General features: G+C 41.6%; 2 protein-coding genes across 2 annotated transcripts in view; both read right to left on the minus strand.

Annotated features, from left to right (window-relative positions):
• Positions 1 to 23348, minus strand: part of LOC119661781 (A-kinase anchor protein 200) — a 228171-nt gene that overhangs the window by 161193 nt on the left and 43630 nt on the right. The window contains exon 2 of the mRNA XM_038071257.1: positions 17378 to 17402. The gene's annotated coding sequence lies outside the window, so the exon portion shown is untranslated. The remainder of the gene's footprint in view (positions 1 to 17377; positions 17403 to 23348) is intronic.
• On the minus strand, positions 18274 to 18740 carry LOC119647147 (protein GVQW3-like). The gene is made up of 2 exons (XM_038047946.1): positions 18668 to 18740; positions 18274 to 18605 (listed from the first exon to the last, which is right to left on the minus strand). Exons 1-2 carry the CDS (start codon positions 18738 to 18740, stop codon positions 18274 to 18276), a joined length of 405 nt encoding a protein of 134 aa, XP_037903874.1.

Raw genomic sequence — 23348 nt, forward strand, 5'->3', positions numbered from 1 at the left:
TCATCACAAGTAGACTCGCTGAACCGATACCCGCTGCCGGAGTTGCAGTTTGGTTTTAGAACAGGAAGATCCACATTTGATGCTGTCATGCAAGTCGTGGATGCTGCGCCTGACTAAAAAGAGAATTCCGACTCTGCGTCCAATATTGTTCGGCGAGGCAATAATCGAATCAAAACCAGCGGCAAAGTACCTCGGGCTGACTCTTGACACATAGATGAGCTTTTTTGAGCAAATCAAAGCAGTAGCGAACAAGGTTATAGTAGGAGTTTCGGCGTTAAGTAGGCTGATGACAGGGGGTGTCTTGAATTGACAGTTTCCTTTCTCCCTGATTTGAAGGCACCCCAAGGCGGGAGAGTTTGGAACTAACCCGAAATAATGTGACAAACGGCTCCAGGCTAGCTCTCTGACGATGGTGAGGTGTTTAGTTGGTAATCCGACGACGCACCAAACCAGGAGTCCAACACTCTTTATGTAAATGCATTCACCTACAACCCCCCCCCCCCCCCCACCCCCCCTTCGTTGTGACAATGACACAAAAAGAAAACACGTAATTCATCCAGGAAATAATCCTAGGACTAAGATCGACCCCAGACTCATAGCCAACCTTCATAATTCGAGTAAATATTGGACCTAAACCACCGCGAGTTGGTAAATATGTTGGTCTAATGTCAGCGTGGAATGCAAATTTCATTTCTATATAGAAAGAGGCCCGCATCAGTCACAAATGACAAAACTACCCTAAAAATCAAGCACCCTCCCTTCGCTTAGCTATCGACCACGAAATCAACTGTACCCACAATCGACATTTTCATTTCTTCTGAGGTTCCTCTCAAACGGCAACACATTGGTCGACGTGTGACCCCATCGGGGTATTAGATTGCAAGAATAATGTTTGCCATATGAGATACGGAATTGAGCGACATTCTTCGATTCCATAGGGTCATTGCTACATGGAATTCTTTCACTGGCATGTTTTATGTGACTCAATTGAACGCCATATGTTAAATTCTATCCGGCACCGTAGCGTGGCGTACTACTTTCATATATAGTTGTATCTTTTTTTGTTGGGTCAGAGTCTCTTGTGCAGTCTGCAGTACGCTAAATTGAAAATTGATGTGATAGGAAACTTCACTGTTCTGTTCCATATGTATTATTTGAGGAGATAATAGGAGCCGATGCACATATATATGTATATCCATCGGGCTACGTTCTTTCTCCAACCAGTGAACACAAATTCATAATCTAGTTTCTGTGTTTTATTGGCCACGGTCTTCGTTTTCTGTTTACTACAGACAAAAAGTCTGTTCGAAATGTGTAATGAAAAAAATACGTATTGTTGCTGGGACAAATTTCTGATATGCGTCTATGAAACAAGTTGGCTCGATGTACGCCACGATAATCTGATTCATTTCTATTGTATCTTCCGACACATTGCATGTAGAGGAAGTGCTTTAATTTAACGGTTTATGCGAGGTTTCTTTTTGTTTCATTTCAGAAATCTGCTACAAATTGTGCAGGTGACTGGTATCGGATTGCTGTGTATTTTCCAGTACAGCTCTGCAGCCAACATTGTCGCAATTTCAATAAAGAAAGTAAAGTTTGGTGGGTTATTGACTCTGCGTTGCGCAAGTGTTTTTCGAATTCAGAGGAAACAAGAAGGCATTCACTTTTACTCCAGGCTGGCGATTGGGGTGAAAATTTGAATTTATCCAAGGAATATCGACTTGACTAAGCTACAGAGATATAAGTAGGCTGGGATTTGTAGAGAACGGATGTGTCTACAAATCAATATTATTAATTAAAATAATTCCGATTAAAATAACTCGGCCGAAGTCGATCCCAAGCCCAGTTGTGAAAGGAGAAGATATGGATAGCTTCAGTCTGAATGGCTGTACGCCACCGCAGCGTCTCAGGAGGTAGGTGAGGAAAGTGCAGGAACTTTGCAGTCTTGCAGATTACTCATTGCGGAAGCTATCCCCACACCTAGCAGGTGAAGAAGGAATTTAAGGTCCGGTACGGATAACCTGCGGGAGTCGTCTGACTTGGTGATTGGGTGGGGCTTCCGTAATAGACAGCACGGCGTCGAAACCGCTAGTCATGGGGCGGTTCGACGTTTAGGCGCCACGACGACCAGGAGCATTGCTCCGCCTACTGCAGCTGTTTCGCCACAATCTGTGGTGACCACTTCAACAAGTTCGGGTAGGCAGCGGACTGAAGAAATGAATCTCTTCATCATCCGCTCCTACTACGAAATAACCGCGAGGGCGGGTACAACATCTTATCACCCCTTGTTACACCAGAGATTCGTCAAGCGTTTCCCGCACCAGTACCGCTTTATTACTCGCAGCGACACATTCCCGGCCACCATCAGGGAGCGTGTTCGACTTGAGGTCATCGGGGAAACTGATGACCGAGAGTCGATGAAGGCAGAGGTGGCGGCATCAACAACACCACGCCGCACTGCAGGCAACAGTTTCAGTATTCGCCGAAGCACTCTTCCCCACCGTCCAACTGAAGTTTCCGCTGAGGTTCGGGACGAATTCTAAAGAGCGTGTATAGAATTCTCGGATATGAATCCTTTGCATAGACCAGGTATTCCCAGGCTCTATGCATCTCCAGCAACTCCGGGAATTCTATCTCAAATCAATGATGAGATTGCATCTCGGCTGTGTGCGGATATGTCGCTGCTGCAACTACAATCACTTGTGTATTGTGGTGCAGTTACGGCTATCAGATTGCACGGTCAGAAGATTTGCTTTCGTGTCATTGGTTTGAGTGACCAAAGTGATCCACCATGGAAAATTCGTCTGGAACGTCGGCGGGAATCACTAAGGCAGGACATTGCTAGACCGATCAGCACTGGCAGGCAATGCCAACATACGGGTCAGAAATAAAGTGCAGAAGGTTTACCGGAATTATGCCATCTCCAGTGAGACACCCCTTAGTTGAAATTCTGGGCACACTAAAGCATAAACTTTCTGTCATATGCAGTCGGTTATGACAGTATGGCGAAAGTCATTCCAGACGTGTTCAGAATGCAACATACGCGAGCAACCAGCGGAGCTTTTTCAGATCTCTCAACGAATCCCAACAGAGCGTCCAGATAGTGCAGTTTTCGGTGACGGAAGCGAAAGAATATTGGGGTGAACTTTGGGGGTCATCCGCCCAGCATGCTGAGCATGTTGAATGGATCACCGCCGAAGGCACCCGCCATGCCAATACGCCTGGCATGAATTTTGCGGATGTTACCGAAGAGGAAGTTCGAAGAGCCATAAACAGCATAAACAGCTCGAAGAACTGGAGGGGTCCAGGTCTGGATCAGGTGCAGAATTTCTGGTATAAGAAATTTACCAATGTACATTCGGTTGGCACATAGTATAAATAAGGTTATGAGCCGGAGGAATTTCCACTCTTCCTCACTGAGGGGATTACCTATCTTATCCCTAAGGACACGGGGCAGGACCCCGCAGACCCAAGGCCGATTACTTGCTTACCAACCCTCTACAAATTCATCACGTCCATTATTAGTGGAAGGATCAATGCACACCTCGAGATCAACAACATTCTGTTCGAGGAAGCGAAAGGGCTGCCGAGTTGGGACAAGGAGTTGCAAAGAGCAACTCATTATAGACTCGGTATTTGTAGGACAAGCAACTAGAGGCCAGAAAAACCTCTTTAGTTGCTATATCGATTATGCCAAGGCCTTTGATAGCGTTCCGTATACCTCGATATCCTACATCTTTATCGCATTGATCCGAAATTAATAAAATTTTTGGCGGCAGTCATGAAAGGGTGGCATACCACCTTATCAGTACGTACATCTGAGGGTACTAATACCTCAGAGCCCATCCGTATACGGAGAGGCATCTTCCAGGCGGACTCAATGAGTCCCCTTTGGTTTTGTATGGCACTGAATCCCCTTTCATGGCTACTGAATGATGCTAGAGAGCATGGTTCTGCAATAAAGTATGGCCTACGTGCTAAGTGCCAACTGACACACTTGATGTACTTAGATGACATCAAGCTGTATGTTGGAACTGACGACCATCTTAGAAGTCTGTTGCGAATGATAGACATGTTCAGCCGTGATATTCGGATGGAGTTTGGATTAGACAAGTGTCGAATCCAAGCCATCCACAAAGGTCATTACGAGCCGCATGCCGGACAGCATTGGGGACCTCCACATCGAAGCTATGACCGAGAGAGACTTCTACACGTACCTAGGAATTCTGCAAGGGACCCATGCTCGAGTTGGTGATCTGAAGGATGCTCTGCTGTCCGAATTCCTCCGACGTGTAAAGCTGAAATCGCATCTCTCGGGGAAGAATAAAATAAGAGCACTGAATGTATTCGCTACCCCTTCACTGGCTTACGCATTCGGAATATTGCCGTGGACGAAGACCGATTTGGAAAACGTCCAGCGGCGGATACGGACAACTATATCCAAATTCCGAATGCACCATCCAAAGTCTCCAAAGTCCGTGGGGCGAATGAACCTGCCTCGTGACATCGGAGGTAGGGGCGTGATTGACGTGGCGGCACAACATTATCGGCGAGTCGAGTCGCTGCGCGCTTATTTTTACAGCAGGCGAGTCCCTTTCATGCGGCTGTCTGTAAGGCAGACTGTGGACTGACTCCACTTAACTTCAAGGATCGATCTTTCAATCCTCTGAGTGGGGTAAAGTCGGACCAAGAGCGGGTCGATGAAGGGAAGTCGAAGGCAATGCAGGGTAAACATGTCAATTGTCTTTGGCACCCATTTGTCGAATAGATGGCTGTGTGCTGTGGAACTCTTTGCTGAGACGGAAGGGTTCCTGTGTGCCATTCAGGACGGCGTGGTCGCCACCCGAGTTTATAAAAAGCACATCGTGAAAGAACGGGTGGAGAACGACCAGTACGGAATGTGTGGTTCGGCGTTGGAGACGTTGGACCATCTCATTTCTGGCTGTACTGTTATGGCACCGGTGCAATACATCACCAGGCATAATGCTATCTGTAAGGTTATCCATCAAAACCTTGCATACAAGCATGGGCTCATCACGGGAACATGTCTGATTTATCGAAATGAGCCGCAAGCAATACTTGATTCTTCTGTTTCTGCTTACAGCATGTATTGGACAAGAAAAATGGAAAGCTTACGGAGCAGCTAATGGCTAAGGAGGCGGGCTCGCCGTCTCTAAAGGTAGCCAGGAAAAAAGTGAAGCTTTCTTCAAATACTTGAGGGCGAACAAGTTTTCACCCGAAATAAAGAAAGGGAGAAAGGATGCCCCCCCATTAATGTTTATGAATTAGGTGGTAGAGATTTAACCACTCTACTTAATGGGAGCGCGGGGCTCTCGAATTTTATTATTAAAAAGACGGGGGCCGAGAAAGTTCAAGCCAAATGTAACAAATTAGCAGATTACAAGAAAGCACGGGAGGTCCTCGAGCGAGTGAAGGCTCCTCACTTCACCTACACTCCAAAGAAAGAGAAGGTGCAAACCTTCCTTCTGAAAGGCTTGGATGCGGAGGAATTGCCCGACGAGGTGCTCAAAATGCTCCGAGGGACGGGAACTGACATCAAGTTCGTCTCAGTGTCTCGCCTTCGTACGAGGAGATCCGTTTTGGAAAAACGAATCCTGCCGCACTGCCTCGTGGAGATAAGCTTGGAGAGCCGGGGAAGCGATTTAATCGGCATCAGGTCGCTTAATTACCAGGCGATTCGTTTTGAGCGCCTGCTGAGGGGCGAAATAGCCCAATGTCGAAAATGCCAGCGCTATGGTCACTCGGCAGTGAACTGTGAAATGACCTTGCGATGTGTAAAGTACGAGAAAGGCCATACCCATGAATTTGAAACCTTTGAATGCATCGAGGTCTCTTGCATTCTGTTTTCACTGTCTAGAGGACGGAATTTATACATTCTGTCAGTCTATGCAGTAGGAAACAATCGAGCCAAGTTCAAGGAGGAATTCCATTCTCTGTTCACGATACTCGAACTGAACAGGCTGCATAGTTATTATATTATAGCTGGCAACTTTAATGCTAATCATATCTCGTGGCTAAACCCCACAAACAATCCCAGAGGGGTATTTCTCAATTCTTGGATAGAGCAATACCAGATAGAGTATAAATGCGAATTATATGGGTCAGAGAGTCCAACCTGGCGCAGGGCAAATTCTTATCTGGGTTCGTGCATTGCTAACGCGCGTCTGAACTTTAATTTTAAGAATCTTCAACGGGAAACTACAGACTCTTCCTTACGCTAGCGACCATAACGCTATTCTTATTGAAGTTCTGTTTGATGGACGGAGAGTTCGCCTTCTGCCGATGGACAGTGGCGTCCACAGGCTGAACTTTAAACAAACAATCTTCCCAATGAGCGCCGAAGACATACCTCCAGTAACCACAGACGAAGTCTTGGAAGCAATGAAAAGGGTCTAAGATGCCGCAGCCCCGGCATGGATCGAATCCCCAATAAGGTGCTGAAATTGACAATGAGAATGGCACCAAGAATGTTTGCACGGGTATTTACAGACTGCCTAAAAGAAGGGTCCTTCCCCGCAGAGTGGAAAATAAAAAAGCTTGTATTGATCCCAAAGACAGGTAAGCCGATAGGTGAATACAATAGGCAAGGTCCTCGAGCGGGTAATCTATAACCGGTTACATCCATTAATTGATAGTGGAGGTTACTTATCGAATAGGCAAATTGGCTTCCGGGAGGCTCGGTCAGCGGTTGATGCAACCGAACTGGTTTTTGAACTAGCCATAAAAGCCTACGACGAAGGAAAATACTGCGCACTGATGACTCTTGACATCAAGAACGCGTTCAATTCTGCCAGATGGAACCATATCATCGAAGTGCTCATCGCGGCACAAACAACAAAATACATATTAAACATAACCTTCGATTACTTCCGGCAGCGGAAACTACCTTATGATACGGACGAAGGGTCGAAGCTGCATATAATAAGGGCAGGAGTTCGGCAGGGGTCTGTTCTGGGCCCTCTGCTATGGAACTTAATGTATAATGGCGTTTTACGACTTCCAGTAGCTAAACAAGCCGTTGTCGTCGGATTCGCAGATGACGTTGGAGTGGTCATGACATCCAATCACCCCGACGATGTACAGATATATGCGAACGAGACTGTACCGACGATCCAGTCTTGGCTTAAAGACCACGGGCTGGAACTTGCCGAACACAAGACGGAATTGGTGCTCTTTACACCTACCTAAAGCTTACTGGGCAAAAAGCGGCAACTATCAGCTCAACACCGGCAAGGATGCTTCCAAATGTAGGCGGCCCAAAGCACAGTCGACGATTACTCTTATCGCGAGTCGTCAGCTCTGTACTTTTATAAGTGCTACCGGTATGGGCGTTGGCAATGATAATGGGAGAAACTCGCAGACAGCTTCAAGCTACATATCGATTAAGCGTTCTCTGAACATATTGCGCCTACTGAACAACATCTTATGATCCCGGTAGATATTCTAACCGATGAGGCAAGTCGTCTATACGAAAATGAGGAAACAAGTCTAAACAAGCAAAGTGAGCGTTTGCGGTCACTGGCTGCATAGCAAACAGCATGGGACCAGGCGGAGAAAGGCTGGTGGACACACAGGCTTATCCTAGAAATAAGCATGTGGACTATGCGGAACCACGGTGAGACGAGTTACGATCTGACTCAGTTCTTAACCGGACACATTGGACACAGGAATTACCTCTATAGGTTCGGTCTAGATGGATCGCCTGACTGTCCTACGTGTGAAGGTATAGCCGAAAATGCGGAACACGTTTTCTTTGCCTGCCCCAGATTTAAAAACTCAAGGAAAAAGCTTGAAACAGAGCTAAATGCCCGTTTAACGATGGAAAATCTGGTAAGGTGAAACGGATCCACCAGCAACTAAAAGCAGCAAAAGTACAGGGGAGACATAGAAGGGAAGCTACTGCAATTAACGCCACGCAAAGCGGTAGCAACTCGTTTAGAGTGAACAGCTAAGATCTGAATAGCCCCTTAAAAATGATTTTAAAAAACAAAAAAAAAACAAGACTAAACTACAGATAAGCAAAAACTCAACTTTCTAAGAACACAATCTTCAGGTCTATAAATTTGTATCGGAAAATATGCGCAATGAAGATAGAATCTTGGTAAATTGATTTGCATGCATCGCAAGATCTCTTATCGCATATTCTCGCCCCCAACAAGTTCAAAGTACCTCAATCTGTATTGTCTTTAATCATTTCTTACAACTCCTTTCTTTTCGAACGCTGTTCAATATGAAAGTAGTTTATTGTCTTCGTGGTAGAAGTCTAGAGGCGATGTGACACCTTGAAAGCAAAGCAAAGATTGGGTGCAAGTTTAAATACGATCTACCACCCCTTTTCATACTTGGACTCTTCGTTCCACGGTACATACGAAATTATAATTCAATGCAAAACCCACAGAGGTTTTAGTGGAGGCGACGGTAAAAACGAGGTGTATGGATTCGTGGAAGGTATTAACGTGGCCCCGTTCATCTTACGTTCTGTTGTCAGCCGTATGGGATATAATATACAAACCGAGTTGGCTCCACTCTCCTCGTATCTCTCCATAAACGACATGAAGACACCGGGAAGATTCAAGATATGATATCGTGTGTTTTCAGAAGTTCTTTGTGTACAGTGTGCGGTATAATAATGCTGATTATCCCCGATATAAGTGGTTGTTACCATTATGATTATAGTTGGTTGGTGACACTAAGTACACACCTCGGTGCGGTATATGTAGATTGAATAACTATGTTGCCCCAAGAATCTACATTTTAGCAGTAGCTTCCATCCTTTGATTCAAAGGATTTCCCTTCCTTTACGCAAGAAACTCTTAGCACATTGAGCCTTTGCAGTATTCATTTCGCTCCAAAGCCAAATTATTTTTCAAAAAGGATACGCATGATTCCAAACTCTACTTCACTAACATCATTACCCTAATGGTCATACTGGAATGACGTGTAGAATTTAAAAGGCAGCTTTCGCAGTCTCTTTAGCAACATCAAAGGGAATTGCAATGAAGACCTTTTTATGCGAAATCCTTTTCGCAGAATTCCTAACTATCAGAACAACGTAGATATGTCCGTCTGAAATACAACTTCTATTTAGCACCCTTAGCTCCTTCCTATTTAATATGGTCGTTCTCATTTCGCTTTGTGTTTTGAAATTATGCTTAAGTGGATTATAATATGACGAATAGTGAGAAGGAAGAGAGATTTGGCGTGAAATTACTCATTAAATGAGAATCCTTCAGGATCTGGGATTAAAAGTGTGTGATATCGTTATACTGCCAAATTTTGGAAGGAAGTCCCCTACCAAAACGACTTCATTAAATTAACAAGTCTTAGGACTATTTGTTCAAATCATAAGTCCTTCGATAGTTCAAGTCGTTCAAGAGCGCTTTGGGCATCCGTCAGCTTCCCGAATTGACTAAATGTGGCGCAAAATTGACACTGGGGAACTATCTGAAGGTTTACTAAATCTTGCGTTTGGCTCGGCGGCACTGGACCCGCGAATACGAGCTGCAAATTTACTTCATCGAATACATTGAATGACCCTGCGACCTGGAGACAAAAGTCAGGGCTCTAATTGACACTGCTTAGTGTCACCTCATACCAGGAAGACATGCATTGGATCCGAAATCAAAACATACGCGTTGTGTTTTTGACGTCGGAGGCATTCTCCACGAGGGACTAAATGTAGCCGTATGCATAGATGTCCTTACAAAACTGAAAAAGAGGCCCATTTGAACTACATAGTATCGGAAATATACCAAAGGCAAAAAGGTTCATTAAAATTCCTTAGCAATGAGCACGACGTTACTTAATTTCATCATAGCATATATAAGAGATCTTTCTCCGAAGATAAAACTCCCAAATTTCGTTATCATTACAATCCCCCAACTAGTATTCAAATCAAATGCTTAAGAAATATTAGTATGGTAGAATTCGGTACCTTTCTCACCCCATCTTGTCATCCACGTAGTACACAGCTATAGATTTGGTCTTTTTCTCCAACAACCTCCATCGAGCCCTGGTGTCGACCCATGAAAAAAGTTATCGTAGTTTTCTTTAGCATGAGTTGACGGCGTAATACTACATAAACACATTTGTAGTACCCGTGGTTCCACCATGCAGCCAATTTTGTTTCACCTTTCTCTTGCACAAAGCTGACGAAAAGATCCATTTGTTTGTATACAACATTTATCCTTTTTCTCTCATCTCGCGACCTCCAGCGCCCCCGTTATCCTTTTTTAAAACTCCAAAATCCCACCCCGACTTCACAAAACACAAAAACATTAACGACCTTTATGTACACATTTATAAATTACCATTTCAATTCCTCTATGGAACTATTACCCCGAAACCCTCTCGTATTTAAATTCTCTGAAACCCTATTATATTTTCATCTATTATTCAATAAAATAAATTTTCAAATATCAAAATGATCTGTGCTTCCCTAAATTTCATCTTCAAGTCATATACATACCCATGAGAATGTAATAGCAAGTGCATTTTTACCTGGCGGATCGGTTCAGGTAATTGCGAAATATTTATTTTTGATTTGGACATTGCTTCGAAACAACTGAGCGCGTGCATCGTGGGACTGTTGTTCAAATACCAGCAATCACATGACCAACAAAAATACCGCTGATAGCTTCCTTTTTTAGCTTTTTTGTCTTTGGCGTGCAATTTTCAGAGATCAACAGGAGAGGAAAAGAAATATTTTGGGAATTGAAAAGTTAAGTGAGTGTTAAAGAAAGCGCAATTTATTTTTGCGCAGTTTGGTGCAGTTTGTACCAGGGTGTATATATATAAAACCACCCTCCATACATATATGGCCATCGCTATTAATACATAGATGGTTGTAGTAGTCTGTTAGTTTTTCTTATTGTTTTGACACCTATCAAAAATAAATAACATACACTGTCTGTGATTTCATACGGGAACATAGTTTTCCATCGTTTTGAAAATGTCGAATCCACCACCAGAAAATGTGGTTTTGCGGGGACCATCAAGAACCTTCTTTAATTTGTAGAAAAGTGTTGGCAAAGCCACCGTTTGTTGGTGGAGGTGTAAGGTGAACATGCTCTATAGTAAACACAGAACAAAAAATGGTTTCGACGATACAAAAGTGGACTTGAGAAAGGAAGAACGTGAAAGACCACTGTAAAAGTTTGAAGATGCCGAACTGCAAGCATTGACCCTCAAAGTTAAAAAACTCGCAGAACAATTGAATGTGGCTCAAGCGAGCATCTCCTTATATTTGAAAATCAGGGGAAAGGTTCAATAATAGCCAGATCAGGTATTCGATAGAGCCAAATGGCAAAACCGATCACGACGAGCCGACCCCGCTTGTGAACGGAACAAAGGAAGGGGAAAGGTTCAAAAGTGCGGAAAATGGGTCCAGCATTAACTAAACGAAAGACAACAAGAAAAATGAAAAACCACTTGTGAATTTCTTCTCTAAAGGCACGAAAGAAAGCGTTTTCTCCATCGAATCGTGATGCGGGATGAAAAATGGATTTACTTCGAGAATCCTAAACGGAAAAATACATGGGTCGATCCAGGCGAACCATCAAAATCGATTGCAAGGGCAAATTGCTTTGGAAAGAAAACAATGCTCTACGTTTGGTGGAACCACAAGGGTGTGATCTATTATAAACCAAGTGAAGCTGTTGATACGCAACGCTATCGAAAGCAAATTATCAATTTGAATCATGCGTTGTTTGAAAAGCGACCAGAATAGGACACGAGGCACGAAAGAGTGATTTTTCAACACGGCAACGCCCCGGCACAGACATCAAACCCAGTCAGGGACACAATTGCTGCATCTCAGTGGGATGTCTACTCATCAGACTTGGCGGCTTTTGACTTCCACTTGTTTGTATCAATGGGACACGCGCTTGTTGAGCAACACTTCGATTCTTATGAAGAAATCAAAACAAGACTCGCTGCAAAAGACCAACGCTTCCGCAAGGCATCCACAAATTGCTAGAGAGTTAAGTAGAGCAGTCACTCGGTAGAAGGGATGCTCTACTCACAACTCTCACCTTGTGTATACCACAGTGAAAAGCAGGTCAGATTTTGCATTTAAATAAAGGAAACGAATCAACCTCACCTGTTAATCCCCAAAGTAACGACCCCGAGTTCAAAAGGAGAATTGTCGGGTTGAAGATAAGCTAGGAATGCTGCTATCAAGCTCAACTGGTAATCAACAAAGTGGGGACCCCGAGTTCAAAAGGAAAATTACCGGGTTGAAGATAAGCAGCGAAGCAGTGACAACCAGAATGCCGAGAGCACCCAACACGTCTGCTGACAGGAATACTACTCTGATCGCGGTAAACTGCTTTCCAAGATTTCCTCAAGAGCCCGAAATTTCATTCTATATAGTGCAGGCAAGCTTTGTGAGGTGCAACACAACAGCAATATTTTGCAGTCATAGCAGTACTATCACCGCGATATGCCGCCAAAGGCCGGAGAACACAATTTTAGAGTCGGTAACAGATACGCATTACGCGAGCAACTAATAAAACGGTTGAGTGCCAGCCAGGAGTAAAAAACAAGATAGCTGATGTGGAGCATTTCCATTGGGCAACGAGAAACCCTCATAGTTCCTCCACCGCTCGCAATGTCTCGACGATTCCAAAGTTTGTGAGCCGTTAATACGTAGTCTATAGGTAGGACGCCTACCATCTACTCTTCAGCCGATTATGGCGACGGTTGATGACCAGCCATTACAAACCGTAGCTGAAAAGGTTCGACATCATGCCTCGCGGAAGTAACGTCAACTATTCAAACACCATCGCTTTCAGCAGTAGAAATACGTTTGAAGCAGCTAGTTCAGCCATTGTTAAGCCAACTCGCGGAGAGACGCACAGCTAAATAGGTAGATTCACTCCGAGAATTCATCCAGACGGAAATCTCAACGTTCTCGGTCGAGGTCACGTATACAACGCAGCTCCAAAAATCTTCGCACCAAGGGTACCACTGGAGGCTTAATTCCGAAACCATCAAATGCATTGTGAACATGACAATAAGATGCAGGTCAAATTTTGCATTTCAATAAACGAATTAAATACAGAAACACGGCTTTCGTTCAACTTCATCATTATCAGCATCATCTGGAAACTCCCAAAAAAATTAATTTAACCATCCCCAAACAAACCATTTAACCATTTCTTTAAAATATAAGTCGTGTTTTTTCAACGTGAAAAAAGGCGGTTTCATATTTATATACCTGGTATGCTCGCCGATGGCTGTCATAGTGCAGCTTGTATTTTAGAGGGTTCGTAGCATTCCACATCCGCGTCATCTAGCTCTGTTTGTTCAGTGAGATGTTCATTTTTCCGTTTTGCCTACCTAACCCGTCCATTTTCACAATTTTTCCTACAAAACCTTATCCCTTCTTTAACTTCGCACAAAACCCTAAAAATTCATTCAAACATTTCAAGGTTAACATACAAAATTTTTTGACATTCTGAAAAAATGTTCACTAACTTTGTTATTGTTTACCCATAATTTAAAACATGTTGCATAGTGCCAAATGCAATCCTATCGCTTGTTCCTGGCTTAAGCATGTACAAACGCTGAGGTGTAGCGAGACTGTTGTCGAGTGAATGCCGGATCAACTGATGCTGGACAGTTGAGTTACAGCATTAAGGCCAGTTGTTCACACCTCATCTAGCATTTGAGTAGGTTGTCCAAGGCCAGCGCAATAAATGAGCCTTTTTGTGTTTTGGAAAATTGAATTTCTGGTAAAAGTAAGATTAATATAATAATAATTTTTGCGCTGGTAGCTTGGTAGTCGTGATAATAATCATATACATCAGCATGTGGCATCAGTACGGTGGCGGCATATGTAAGCAAAATGCCTTTGATAGTACCAAGAAGCTTCTGGTTAATAATTTTAAATTGTTCAGGTAAAAGTTAGTTAAAGACGGGAGCAGTTGCTTGCAGTCTTTTCTGTTTCACGAGGCGATTGGAAGAGGCTGCCCGTGGTGCACGAATTTTGCTTTGCATTTCCTTTCGACAAAGAATCGGTTGCAGCTACGGTGAGTGGTGCCCAAGACTTTACAGAGGGAGTCTATAGCCAAGGCAAGCTCAAAATGGAAAAAGCGTCGTACGGAGTCCTACCGAGACAGAATTTAATTGTAGAAAAGGAGCAATTCACCACTGTTCGTGTGATCCTTTCCTTTGAGAGCTCGAAAAGGGGATGGCGTTGATTTGTGTACTTTTATTTTTATTCCATTTTTTTTGTACATTCATATTTTGACAATTTTATTTTTGGTCCTACGATAATTAATATTTTTATCTCCCTTTTATTTTTAATTTCATTTTTTTTAGTCACTTTTTTGTTTGTTTATTTCTTTTCTTTGCCTCTTCATATCTCTTTGCTAGATAATAGAGATATGAAGACGTTGTGCTTTGAGAATCCCTTCTCCTCTCAAAAATATAAGGGGCTTCCTCCAATTTCATGATATTATGACCTACGAATGATAAAACAGAGTGGACCCAAATGCTGCGTCTCTTGAACATCTGAGGCAGGGACAGCATCGATTTAGAATGTAATCCGTCGTGGGTTTTCCGTCTCTATCGCGGCACTCGGGTCCATAGGTTGACGGCTCTACGAAGGCAATTGAGCCGTCCAATTTATCCTCCGCGTGTTTATCTTCCATTAGATTCCCGCGATATCCCGATGGTTGTATTTTTCGGACCCAGATATAAGGACACGTGAAGTCTTGTTAAATGGCACGTTAGAAATCGAAATGTTTCAAACACCCACTCTCCGCTCCAATTTCACGAAATTGGCTAGCAAAAAGCGCGTGTCCACAGATTACTTCGGTGAAACTTTAATATTTCACGCCTTCACGGCCAATCTCGTCAAATTTTTAAGTTTTTCGGATAGCTTTCCTCTTTTGGTCGACTCTTGAAGCTTTCTGGCCAACATCATTACAATTTTCGCTTGGTCAAATTTGACCAATTATATCGCATTTAATTTTCGTTTCTTTCTGTGAATTTTCATTTTGTCCTTTTTTGTACTAGACAATTCCTTTTCGATACAAGCTTTGGAATACAAATTTGCTAAAGATTAAGTTTTGGGGAGACAAGTAACGCGGTCTAATGACGAATCATTACAATTACCAGCAGGATTGACAGGACTGGTTAGGACCTTCAATCTCGTCGCTCTGCATTCGATTCCCAGTCGTCGTGGATACCAGCTGCTGATATTTCAGGTCTCGGAGCAGTTCCACAGATCAAATTGAAGGACAGATGAATTCTTTGAAAATGTTGTGAGAAGAACTGGAAGATTCGAAAGGACCACCCTACATCCTCCAGCCTGGCTAGCACAGATGCACACAAATCGATGCGACGGATCACTTCAATGCAGCTGTATTCATTGCAAACGGAGCTAGCCGGTCAATTTAGCCACCTTTTCTGGGCTTTGAGAATAGCTCTGATCTCTTGACTTCAGCGAACTCGGGTTGTCATTTTTAAACAAGTCAGAAAGCGAAAGTTCATTCCTTTGAATATAAAAAACTCGGCTTTATTATTACGTGATACTTGTAAATTTACGCAAGATAACTTTGATCCACTATACCTTTGTTAAAAATAGTATGACTTCAACCAAAACTTCCAGTATTGCGCTATATAATTTTGTTCAAACTGTTCATTTATTAGCATTTATTATGACATATTATAAGCTCTAAAAAAATTAGCAAAATATTCAATCGACCGCATGTAAGGAGTGATTCATCAAGTTTTGCGCTCGAGCATCATATAAATGACCTTTTGGTCAATACAATCAATCAACAATCACAATTTGAAGATTGAGAAAGCAAAAAACATTTCAGTTTTGAATGAAAGGTAACAGCTCAGTTTACCAACCTTTTGGCCATAAATCATTTTCGCGATCAATGCTCTAATGTTAAAGATCCCAATCTGAAATCTTTCTATTGCAACGCAAATAATACAAATGTTACCTTTTATTAATGGAATAAAAGATTAGAAAGACTCAAAAAAGATCAACCTCTGAAAACAAAGAAAAGTACAATGACGTGTTATCCCCAAAAAAATGACCCATACAAATCCAATTGGTACACTAGAAACTATATTGGAGGAAAGTCAGCTCCTAATGCGATATCAATTAACTCTTTGCACTAAGCCGAACTATAAGCAAGAGGAAAGTGCTGATTAACGCAATCCGTCAAAAAAGAGTGTGTTCTATGAAACACTTATTCTCATAACTTCACACTTCGAAAATGACATGTAATGCAACATTGCCCTATTGTGTTAATGATTTAATCGTTATGGGTGCAGGGTAAAGTTGAAATAGAAAGTTCAATGCACTATCATGGGACCTTCAGTATAACGGACGATATACCATGACAAAGGGAGTTTTTAATTATTCTTTTGAAATGAAAATGATTAACGGAACACTCAACTGAATAGTAAAGATATGCGTGGTTGGATACTGATGTATTCAGTCCAGTTCTCTCAACTGGTCGTCACAACTTGCCTCTATTGAAGTTGACGTTTTAAGGAAAAATGTGAAATTTCAGCGAGCAATTGTATTTTATTGAATTTTTTTTTTTTAATTCTGAAATCGTATGCCAGCAAAGAGATAAAAAGATACGCTGAAGTATGAACATATTTGAACGGCAAATCACACATTAGTTAACAGTATATTAGCACCACAGGTCGTCCCTTATTGCTGATGAACAAGCTGCTAGAATCTGACTAAATCAGACCTATTCAACGATTACCTCAATGAAAGACTTAGAGACAAAATTGTCAATAAGGACAAAAAAAAAAAAAGAAAACGGATTGTGTATCCGTTGAATGCTGATTTCTGGGATGAGGCTCATTTAAATTGCGTATGCACGATGATTTTCTCTGGAATTTGCCAAATATAAATTACTTTTTATACACTATCTATGTTCGATGTCGAACAATTTAGCAGAAAGAGATACAAGTGACAATACAAACTAAAAGGAAGGATGAAGAACAATGTGATCTCAAAAGAGACCCCAGCGAATTTGTTGACTGCAATTTGTAAAGTTAAGAAAGAAATAAACTGGGTTACTTGATAAAATTAAACAATCCAAAAAAAACAAGATTGATTTTTCGACCCAAAATATTTAGTGGTTTAAGGTACACCCAAACTTTATGCAGTGCAAAATAACTCTTCATGAGACATATTTTCTACAGAAAATTTGTCCCCTTGAAAGTGGCCTAATTAGGAACCCACTTCCGGCAATAAAGTAATGCTAAAACAGTTAAGATGCGGTTTCAATAAAGTTCGAAAATCTAGTTTCAGACACTGGTATAAGTGCATAATTGCAGGCGACATCTTGAGGATCCAATAACTTACCGTAAAATGCAGGTGCAGTGATATCCTGAAAATAAAAAAAATATATTTACATTTCAACATCAAAAAAAAAAAACATTAAAAATTTGCTCAAAAACTGTTTTCATAAGAGGAGTACAAAATTTAAGACGTCTTTGTAAAGTCGTTTATTTACTAGTGAATAACAGAAGACAATTTCTTAGAAAATGTCAATATTTGAGATTAACTCCCCCATTGCTGTTGGAACGCTTTTATTTGCTGTTATTTTGTACTCCAAAAATTCATACCAAACTGTCCCTTGACCATATGAACTATCGGAATTCAGTTGTATTTCTTATATTCCATTTTAGAACATACGAAGGTGTCCTGAAAAGTTTCCAACCTCACAATGACACAAGAAATTTATTCTTTAAATCTATTTTTATTTTTCTACATTCTCCTTGTAAGTCCTCCACGCTTCTCCCAGCGATGCTCCCATCTCTTTATCCGTCCAAATAGTACTCCGCATCTTTCCCTGCAGAATAATTGTTAACGGTGATGGCCTCCTTATTTGATGAAAATATTTATCCTCCGAGCGCAATTTTTAGATAAGGGAACAAAAAGAAGTCGTTTGGGACTACATGTGATGAATAAGGAACAGCAATAAGCAATTTTCTTGGTAAAACAGAATTTTTCTTCTTCAAATCTGACCATTTTTCACAATGTCGGCCTTTGGCTTGTCGAATAATGATACGTAGTATGCTCCTATAATGATTTCTCCTGTTTGAAGATAATCGATTAAGATAACTCCAGGACTATCCCAAAAAATAGTCGCCATCACTTTTCCAGCCAAACAGTTTTTGCTTTTTTTCGGAGCCGGTTCCCCCGTTGCAGTCCACTATTTTGACTGTATTTTTGTTTCGGGCGTATAAATGGTGTATCTAAGTTTCATCAACAGCCATTACTCTTCGCCAAAATTCTGACTTATTGCACTTAAGTCTCGCCAACAGAGCGTTGGAAATGTTCATTCGATCACGTATTTGGTCTAACGTGAGCAAACGCGGCACCCAACGCGCGGGCAGCTTTTTCATACCTAAATCTTCATTCCATATGTGACAAACACGTTCTTTTGACATATTCATAGCATCTGCTGTATCTCTCACTTTAATTCGACGGTCGTTTGGGACCATTTGGTTATCGTCAGTGGTTCCAGTTTTTGGACGTCCCGAACCTTCATCGTCTCCCAAGCTTGTACGGCCACGTTTAAATTCAGCTGCCCAAAATTTCACGGTGGTAAATGATGATGCTTTGGCCCCGTGTAAAACTGCAACTCACCTTTGATTTGCGTAGGCGTATTGCCTTTCAAAAACAAATATTTAATGACAGCTCGATACTCGATTTTTTCCATTTTCACAAAACACATCAACTCACTCAAACGATTGTCAAACATCAACTGCGCATCCAAAATGGCTGAAATTTTAGTGAGTATTTGTCAAAAGATGCGCAACCACATTCCCTAGCTTTTATTGATGAGTGCTGCCATCTTCATGTTAAGGTCGCAAACTTTCCAAACCACCCTCGTATAGGATAGAATTAAGAGGAGAACTTATTATTATTAGGAGGCTCTAAATATTTTCAATAGAATCGAAATCAAGAGAAGAAGGTACTGGATGAGTTTTAATATGATTAATTCGACATGGCCGTGTCCAGATAGCTGAGTGGTTAGAGCACAAGGCTGTCATACGGAAGGTCGCGGTTCAAATCTCGCTGGTGGCAGTGGGATTTGTATCGTGATTTGACGTCGGATACCAGTCGACTCAGCTGTGAATGAGTACCTGAGTCAAATCGGGGTAAAAATCTCGGGCGAGCGCAATGCTGACCACATTGTCTCCTACAGTATACTGTAGTGTACCGTTACGGTCTTGAATGAAGTGCTCTAATACACTTTAAGGCCCTGATCCAATATGGATTGTTGCGCCAACGATTATTATTATTATTAATTCGACATGGCACTGCACATGTCGTATATAAAGGTTTTGACAAATTCACAGCAACTCAGATGACAAGCCGAAAACCAAAAGGCTTAATATATAAATATTAGGGTGCACGATGGTTCCACTTGTACAAAGCTCGTAGCTCGTGTATGCATCGAGTATATCCGACTGTTTTATGTCTTCAGTTGCAATAATTACTCCCGAGAGAATAATGTTAATAATGGTAGGTTTTCCACCAAACTTTCTCGTATGATGCTCCACATTATTTTGCATTACACTACATAACTTAAGATGAACTGAAAAGAACTTTATAGTAAATTTCTAAAATACATCACATATAGAGATGAAGAGCATTCTGAGGCATAGATGTCATATACAGAATCATCTTGTTTTTTTTATTTAGACTTTTCAGGCGAGTAATTTCCGAGAATATGTAGTATCCGGGGCTCTGCAGCAGATACATTTCTCTCGCATTGTTCTGTGACAAAGTGACGAAAAAACTCATTTGCTAATATGCAACATTATTCCTTTTTCACTATTTAACTCCATTTAACTTCTCCATTGCCTTCCTTTATATTTCCTACTTCCCGATCCACATGTACTTTAAAATATGAATTAAAAGATGATTATTTTTATTTCCTTTTTAGCAATTTTATTCACAACACCTTTTCATTTTTTAAACTACCCGAAACTCTAAAATATTATTTCAATGAATTTTTCTATAGAAATTCCCTAATATTCCAAAGTGATCATTGACGTCTTCCTGTTGTTGCTTTCATCATGCATTGCATGGCTCAGTCAAAGACCTGGTTGTGTTGTATATTGGAAATGCATTTCTAGCGTTTGTTTTCAAATGGAGCGAGATGCATTGCATGCAAATGTAAATGCGAATGACGACAATTTTTATTATTGAACAGAGGTCGGTTCAATGAAGGACAGATCGATACGAAACATTAGAAAAATTCTGTCCGAACACGGCCGTGAAATAGCTTTTGTAATTGTTCCAGCTGATGATGCATTCGAAGGTCTGTAAAATTAGCAGGAAATTAGACAGCTGCTGAAGAAGAACCGAGAAATCATCTGACCCAGCCGTGAGTGCACTTCTGGAGGCGAAGAAAAACGAGGATTCTTTCTTGATCCTTTGGAAGAGCAAGCGAATAAAGTGAAAACGTGTGAGAGAATTAAGTGTGGATCAGAAAATTGGGATCTTAGTTTCTTTTGTTCGCGGTTGCTCTGATCTTTGGATATTTAAAAACAAAAAAAATATCTCTAAAGTTGTGGATTGTGGATTTAGTGACAACTAGAGGCCTGGGACTTCCAAGCGGTGGATCAGGTGGCGACTTCAGAGCAGAGAATGCAGGAACTCCCCACACAGTATGGCCAACACATGATGTCAAATATTTTCGGTGATACTCCAGGTACCCATCCCGATAGACAATAATGAGACGTTTCTGTTGTATCAAATAACTTCTACGTAAACTGGGTGACTTCTTTTGTCAAATTTATCGCATTTCGTGTTCATGTGAATGAATCGTCACAAAAAAAAGGAATTCTATTTAGAACTCATGAAAGGCGTACCTACAATATAATATAAGGCTTACAAATAAGTTCTGTTGGTTTTTTGTTTAAATTTGAAGCTTTATTGTGAAAAATTGGTTATACAGTCATTGTTCAAAGTATTGCCCATCGCTAGCCACAACTTCCTTCCATCTTTCAGGCAATTCATAGATACCATCGCGCCAAAAATTGGCCGGCTTGGCCGCTATCCACTCATCGAGCCATTTTTTGAGTTCGTCGTAATTGGAGAAGTACTAGTCAGCCAGGCCATGCTGCATCGACCGGAACACATAGTAATCAGAAGGAGCAATGTCTGGAGAGTACAGCGGGTGGGGAAGGAGTCCCCATTTCAACGTTTCCAGATATGTGTTAACGGGCTGTGCAACATGTGGACGATCATTGTCATGTTGCAAAATAACTTTATCATGCCTTTGCTGGTATTGCGGCCGTTTTTTCTTGAGTTCGTGGCTCAAACGCATCATTTGACGTCGGTAGAGTTTGCCCGTGACCGTTTCGTTCGGTTTTAGCAGCTCATAGTATACCACACCCAGCTGGTCCCACCATATACACAGCATGATCTTCTCACCATGAATATTCGCTTTGGCCGTCGATGATGAGGCATGGCCGGGTATCCCCACGTTGCCCGACGCTTGGGATTATCGTAAGGGATCCACTTTTCATCGCCAGTAGTCGATGCAGAAAACCCTTCCTTTCTTGTCGTTGAAGCAGTTGTTCGCACGTGAAAAAACGGCGTTCGATATCTCTCGGCTTCAGTTCATACGGAACCCAATTTCCGACCTTTCCGATCATTCCCATTGCTTTTAAACGGTGGGAAATAGCTTGCTGAGTGACTCCAAGTGTTTTTCCAAGTTCTTCTTGCGTTTGCAATGGATCTTGGTCGAGTAATGCCTCTAATTCTTCATCTTCAAAAATTGTTGGCCGTCCGGCGCGCTCTTCGTCTTCCAAGTCACTTTTAAACCGTCCAAACCACCTATGACACGTTCGCTCAGATAGAGCATGGTCACCATACACTTCCACCAAAATGCGATGACTTTCGGTTGCTTTTTTCTTCATATTGAAATAATGAAGTAGAACTCCCCGCAAAAACACATTATTTGGTACAAAATTGGGCATTTTCGTTGATGAAAAAAGTATTGTTGTTTACACTTCAATTAAATAATTTATACTGACGTTTGTGCCTATTGACAGTAGCTTTCCGATGAATGTTTGGAAATGTGGATCAATTGAATAAAAAACAAGCTACACCATCTATTGTGAAAACTGACAGAACTTATTTGTAGGCCTAATATATATACATGAGTATCTAATCATTCGATTCAAGGAAAAGCAAAATATATCTAGTCCCAGTTTAATAAAGCTATCAATTGGTGTAAATCGACCCTAGGAGCTAGGGAGTGTAGAGTTGTTGGTTTTATTTGCTTCTTCCATTTGTAAGGTTCAAGGTATGAACATCTCAGGCAGAAGAAGCCCCATGCGCGTCTTTTAGATCGAATGTTTTCCTCCGATGCTTCTGTAGGAAATTCCGATGGTTGTTAGGGTTTTTCAGGTTCCAGTGCGAACCCACGCATCGATTTCAGGTGAAGTTCTACGATATGACACGTGAAGTCCTGTATAATGCACAGAAACGAGAAAAACTGAGGTGTCCGAGAGCACCTCCTTCCCCTTCCCCAAATTTTCGAGCCTTCATGGATAGTCTTTTGGTCACAACCAAACCCTCTAAGACATTACAAATGAATCTTTGAAATAAGTGACTACTTTCTAACCTACGCACCCCCTCTGTTTTGTAACTAGTATGACAAATAATATTTGCATCGAAAAATATTAATCGAAACTTCTCTTCTCTAAACTATACCACATAACTATTTAGTAGAAACAAGTCGGAATACCGGAAACTGAACGCTTCGGGTGTAAAGGTTTCGTGCGTTCTGAGAACGAGATCTATTACACTTCTCGGGGCACACACTTTCGAAAAGTATTAATCGAGCCCTTTTATTTGATACCCCACATGACCATATTCTATGAAAAAAAAAAGTACACTCCGCTTGTATTGGGAGCCCCTCTTAATTAAACCCAGGGCAAAATGATGCCACTCGTTACATGTAAAGGGATTTACAGACCACACGTTTCCGACTAAATCGAGTGTCACAGACAGACACAGACCCTTTCTGAGGGTACAGTTATTTCCTTTTAAACTAAGCGTAGGACAATGTCATTCACCGCAGTCGTGGGAGTTACAATGCCAACCTTTCCATCAAAGTTCGTGTCAATAGGTTAAACCATTTCTGAAAAAGTGCGTATGAAAAACGAGATATTAAGGGGGTAATCCTCTGTGACGGTTTCCATGAATCGATTTTGAAGGTTTTGTGTGAAACAACATGTCACACCCGATCATTCGAAATGTGATGAGAATATGTGGTCTATGTGCCCCTTTACATGCAGCGAGT

Source organism: Hermetia illucens, chromosome 1 (assembly GCF_905115235.1).
Source record: "Hermetia illucens chromosome 1, iHerIll2.2.curated.20191125, whole genome shotgun sequence".
Lineage (NCBI taxonomy): Eukaryota > Metazoa > Arthropoda > Insecta > Diptera > Stratiomyidae > Hermetia > Hermetia illucens.

Excerpts from the sequence above, each read along its gene's own strand:
- LOC119647147 (XM_038047946.1), bottom strand. The coding sequence starts at position 18,740 with ATGGAAAAAATCGAGTATCGAGCTGTCATTAAATATTTGTTTTTGAAA. Across the intron at positions 18,606-18,667 it reads TACGCCTACGCAAATCAAAG|CTGAATTTAAACGTGGCCGT; the intron begins GTGAGTTGCAGT and ends AATTTTGGGCAG.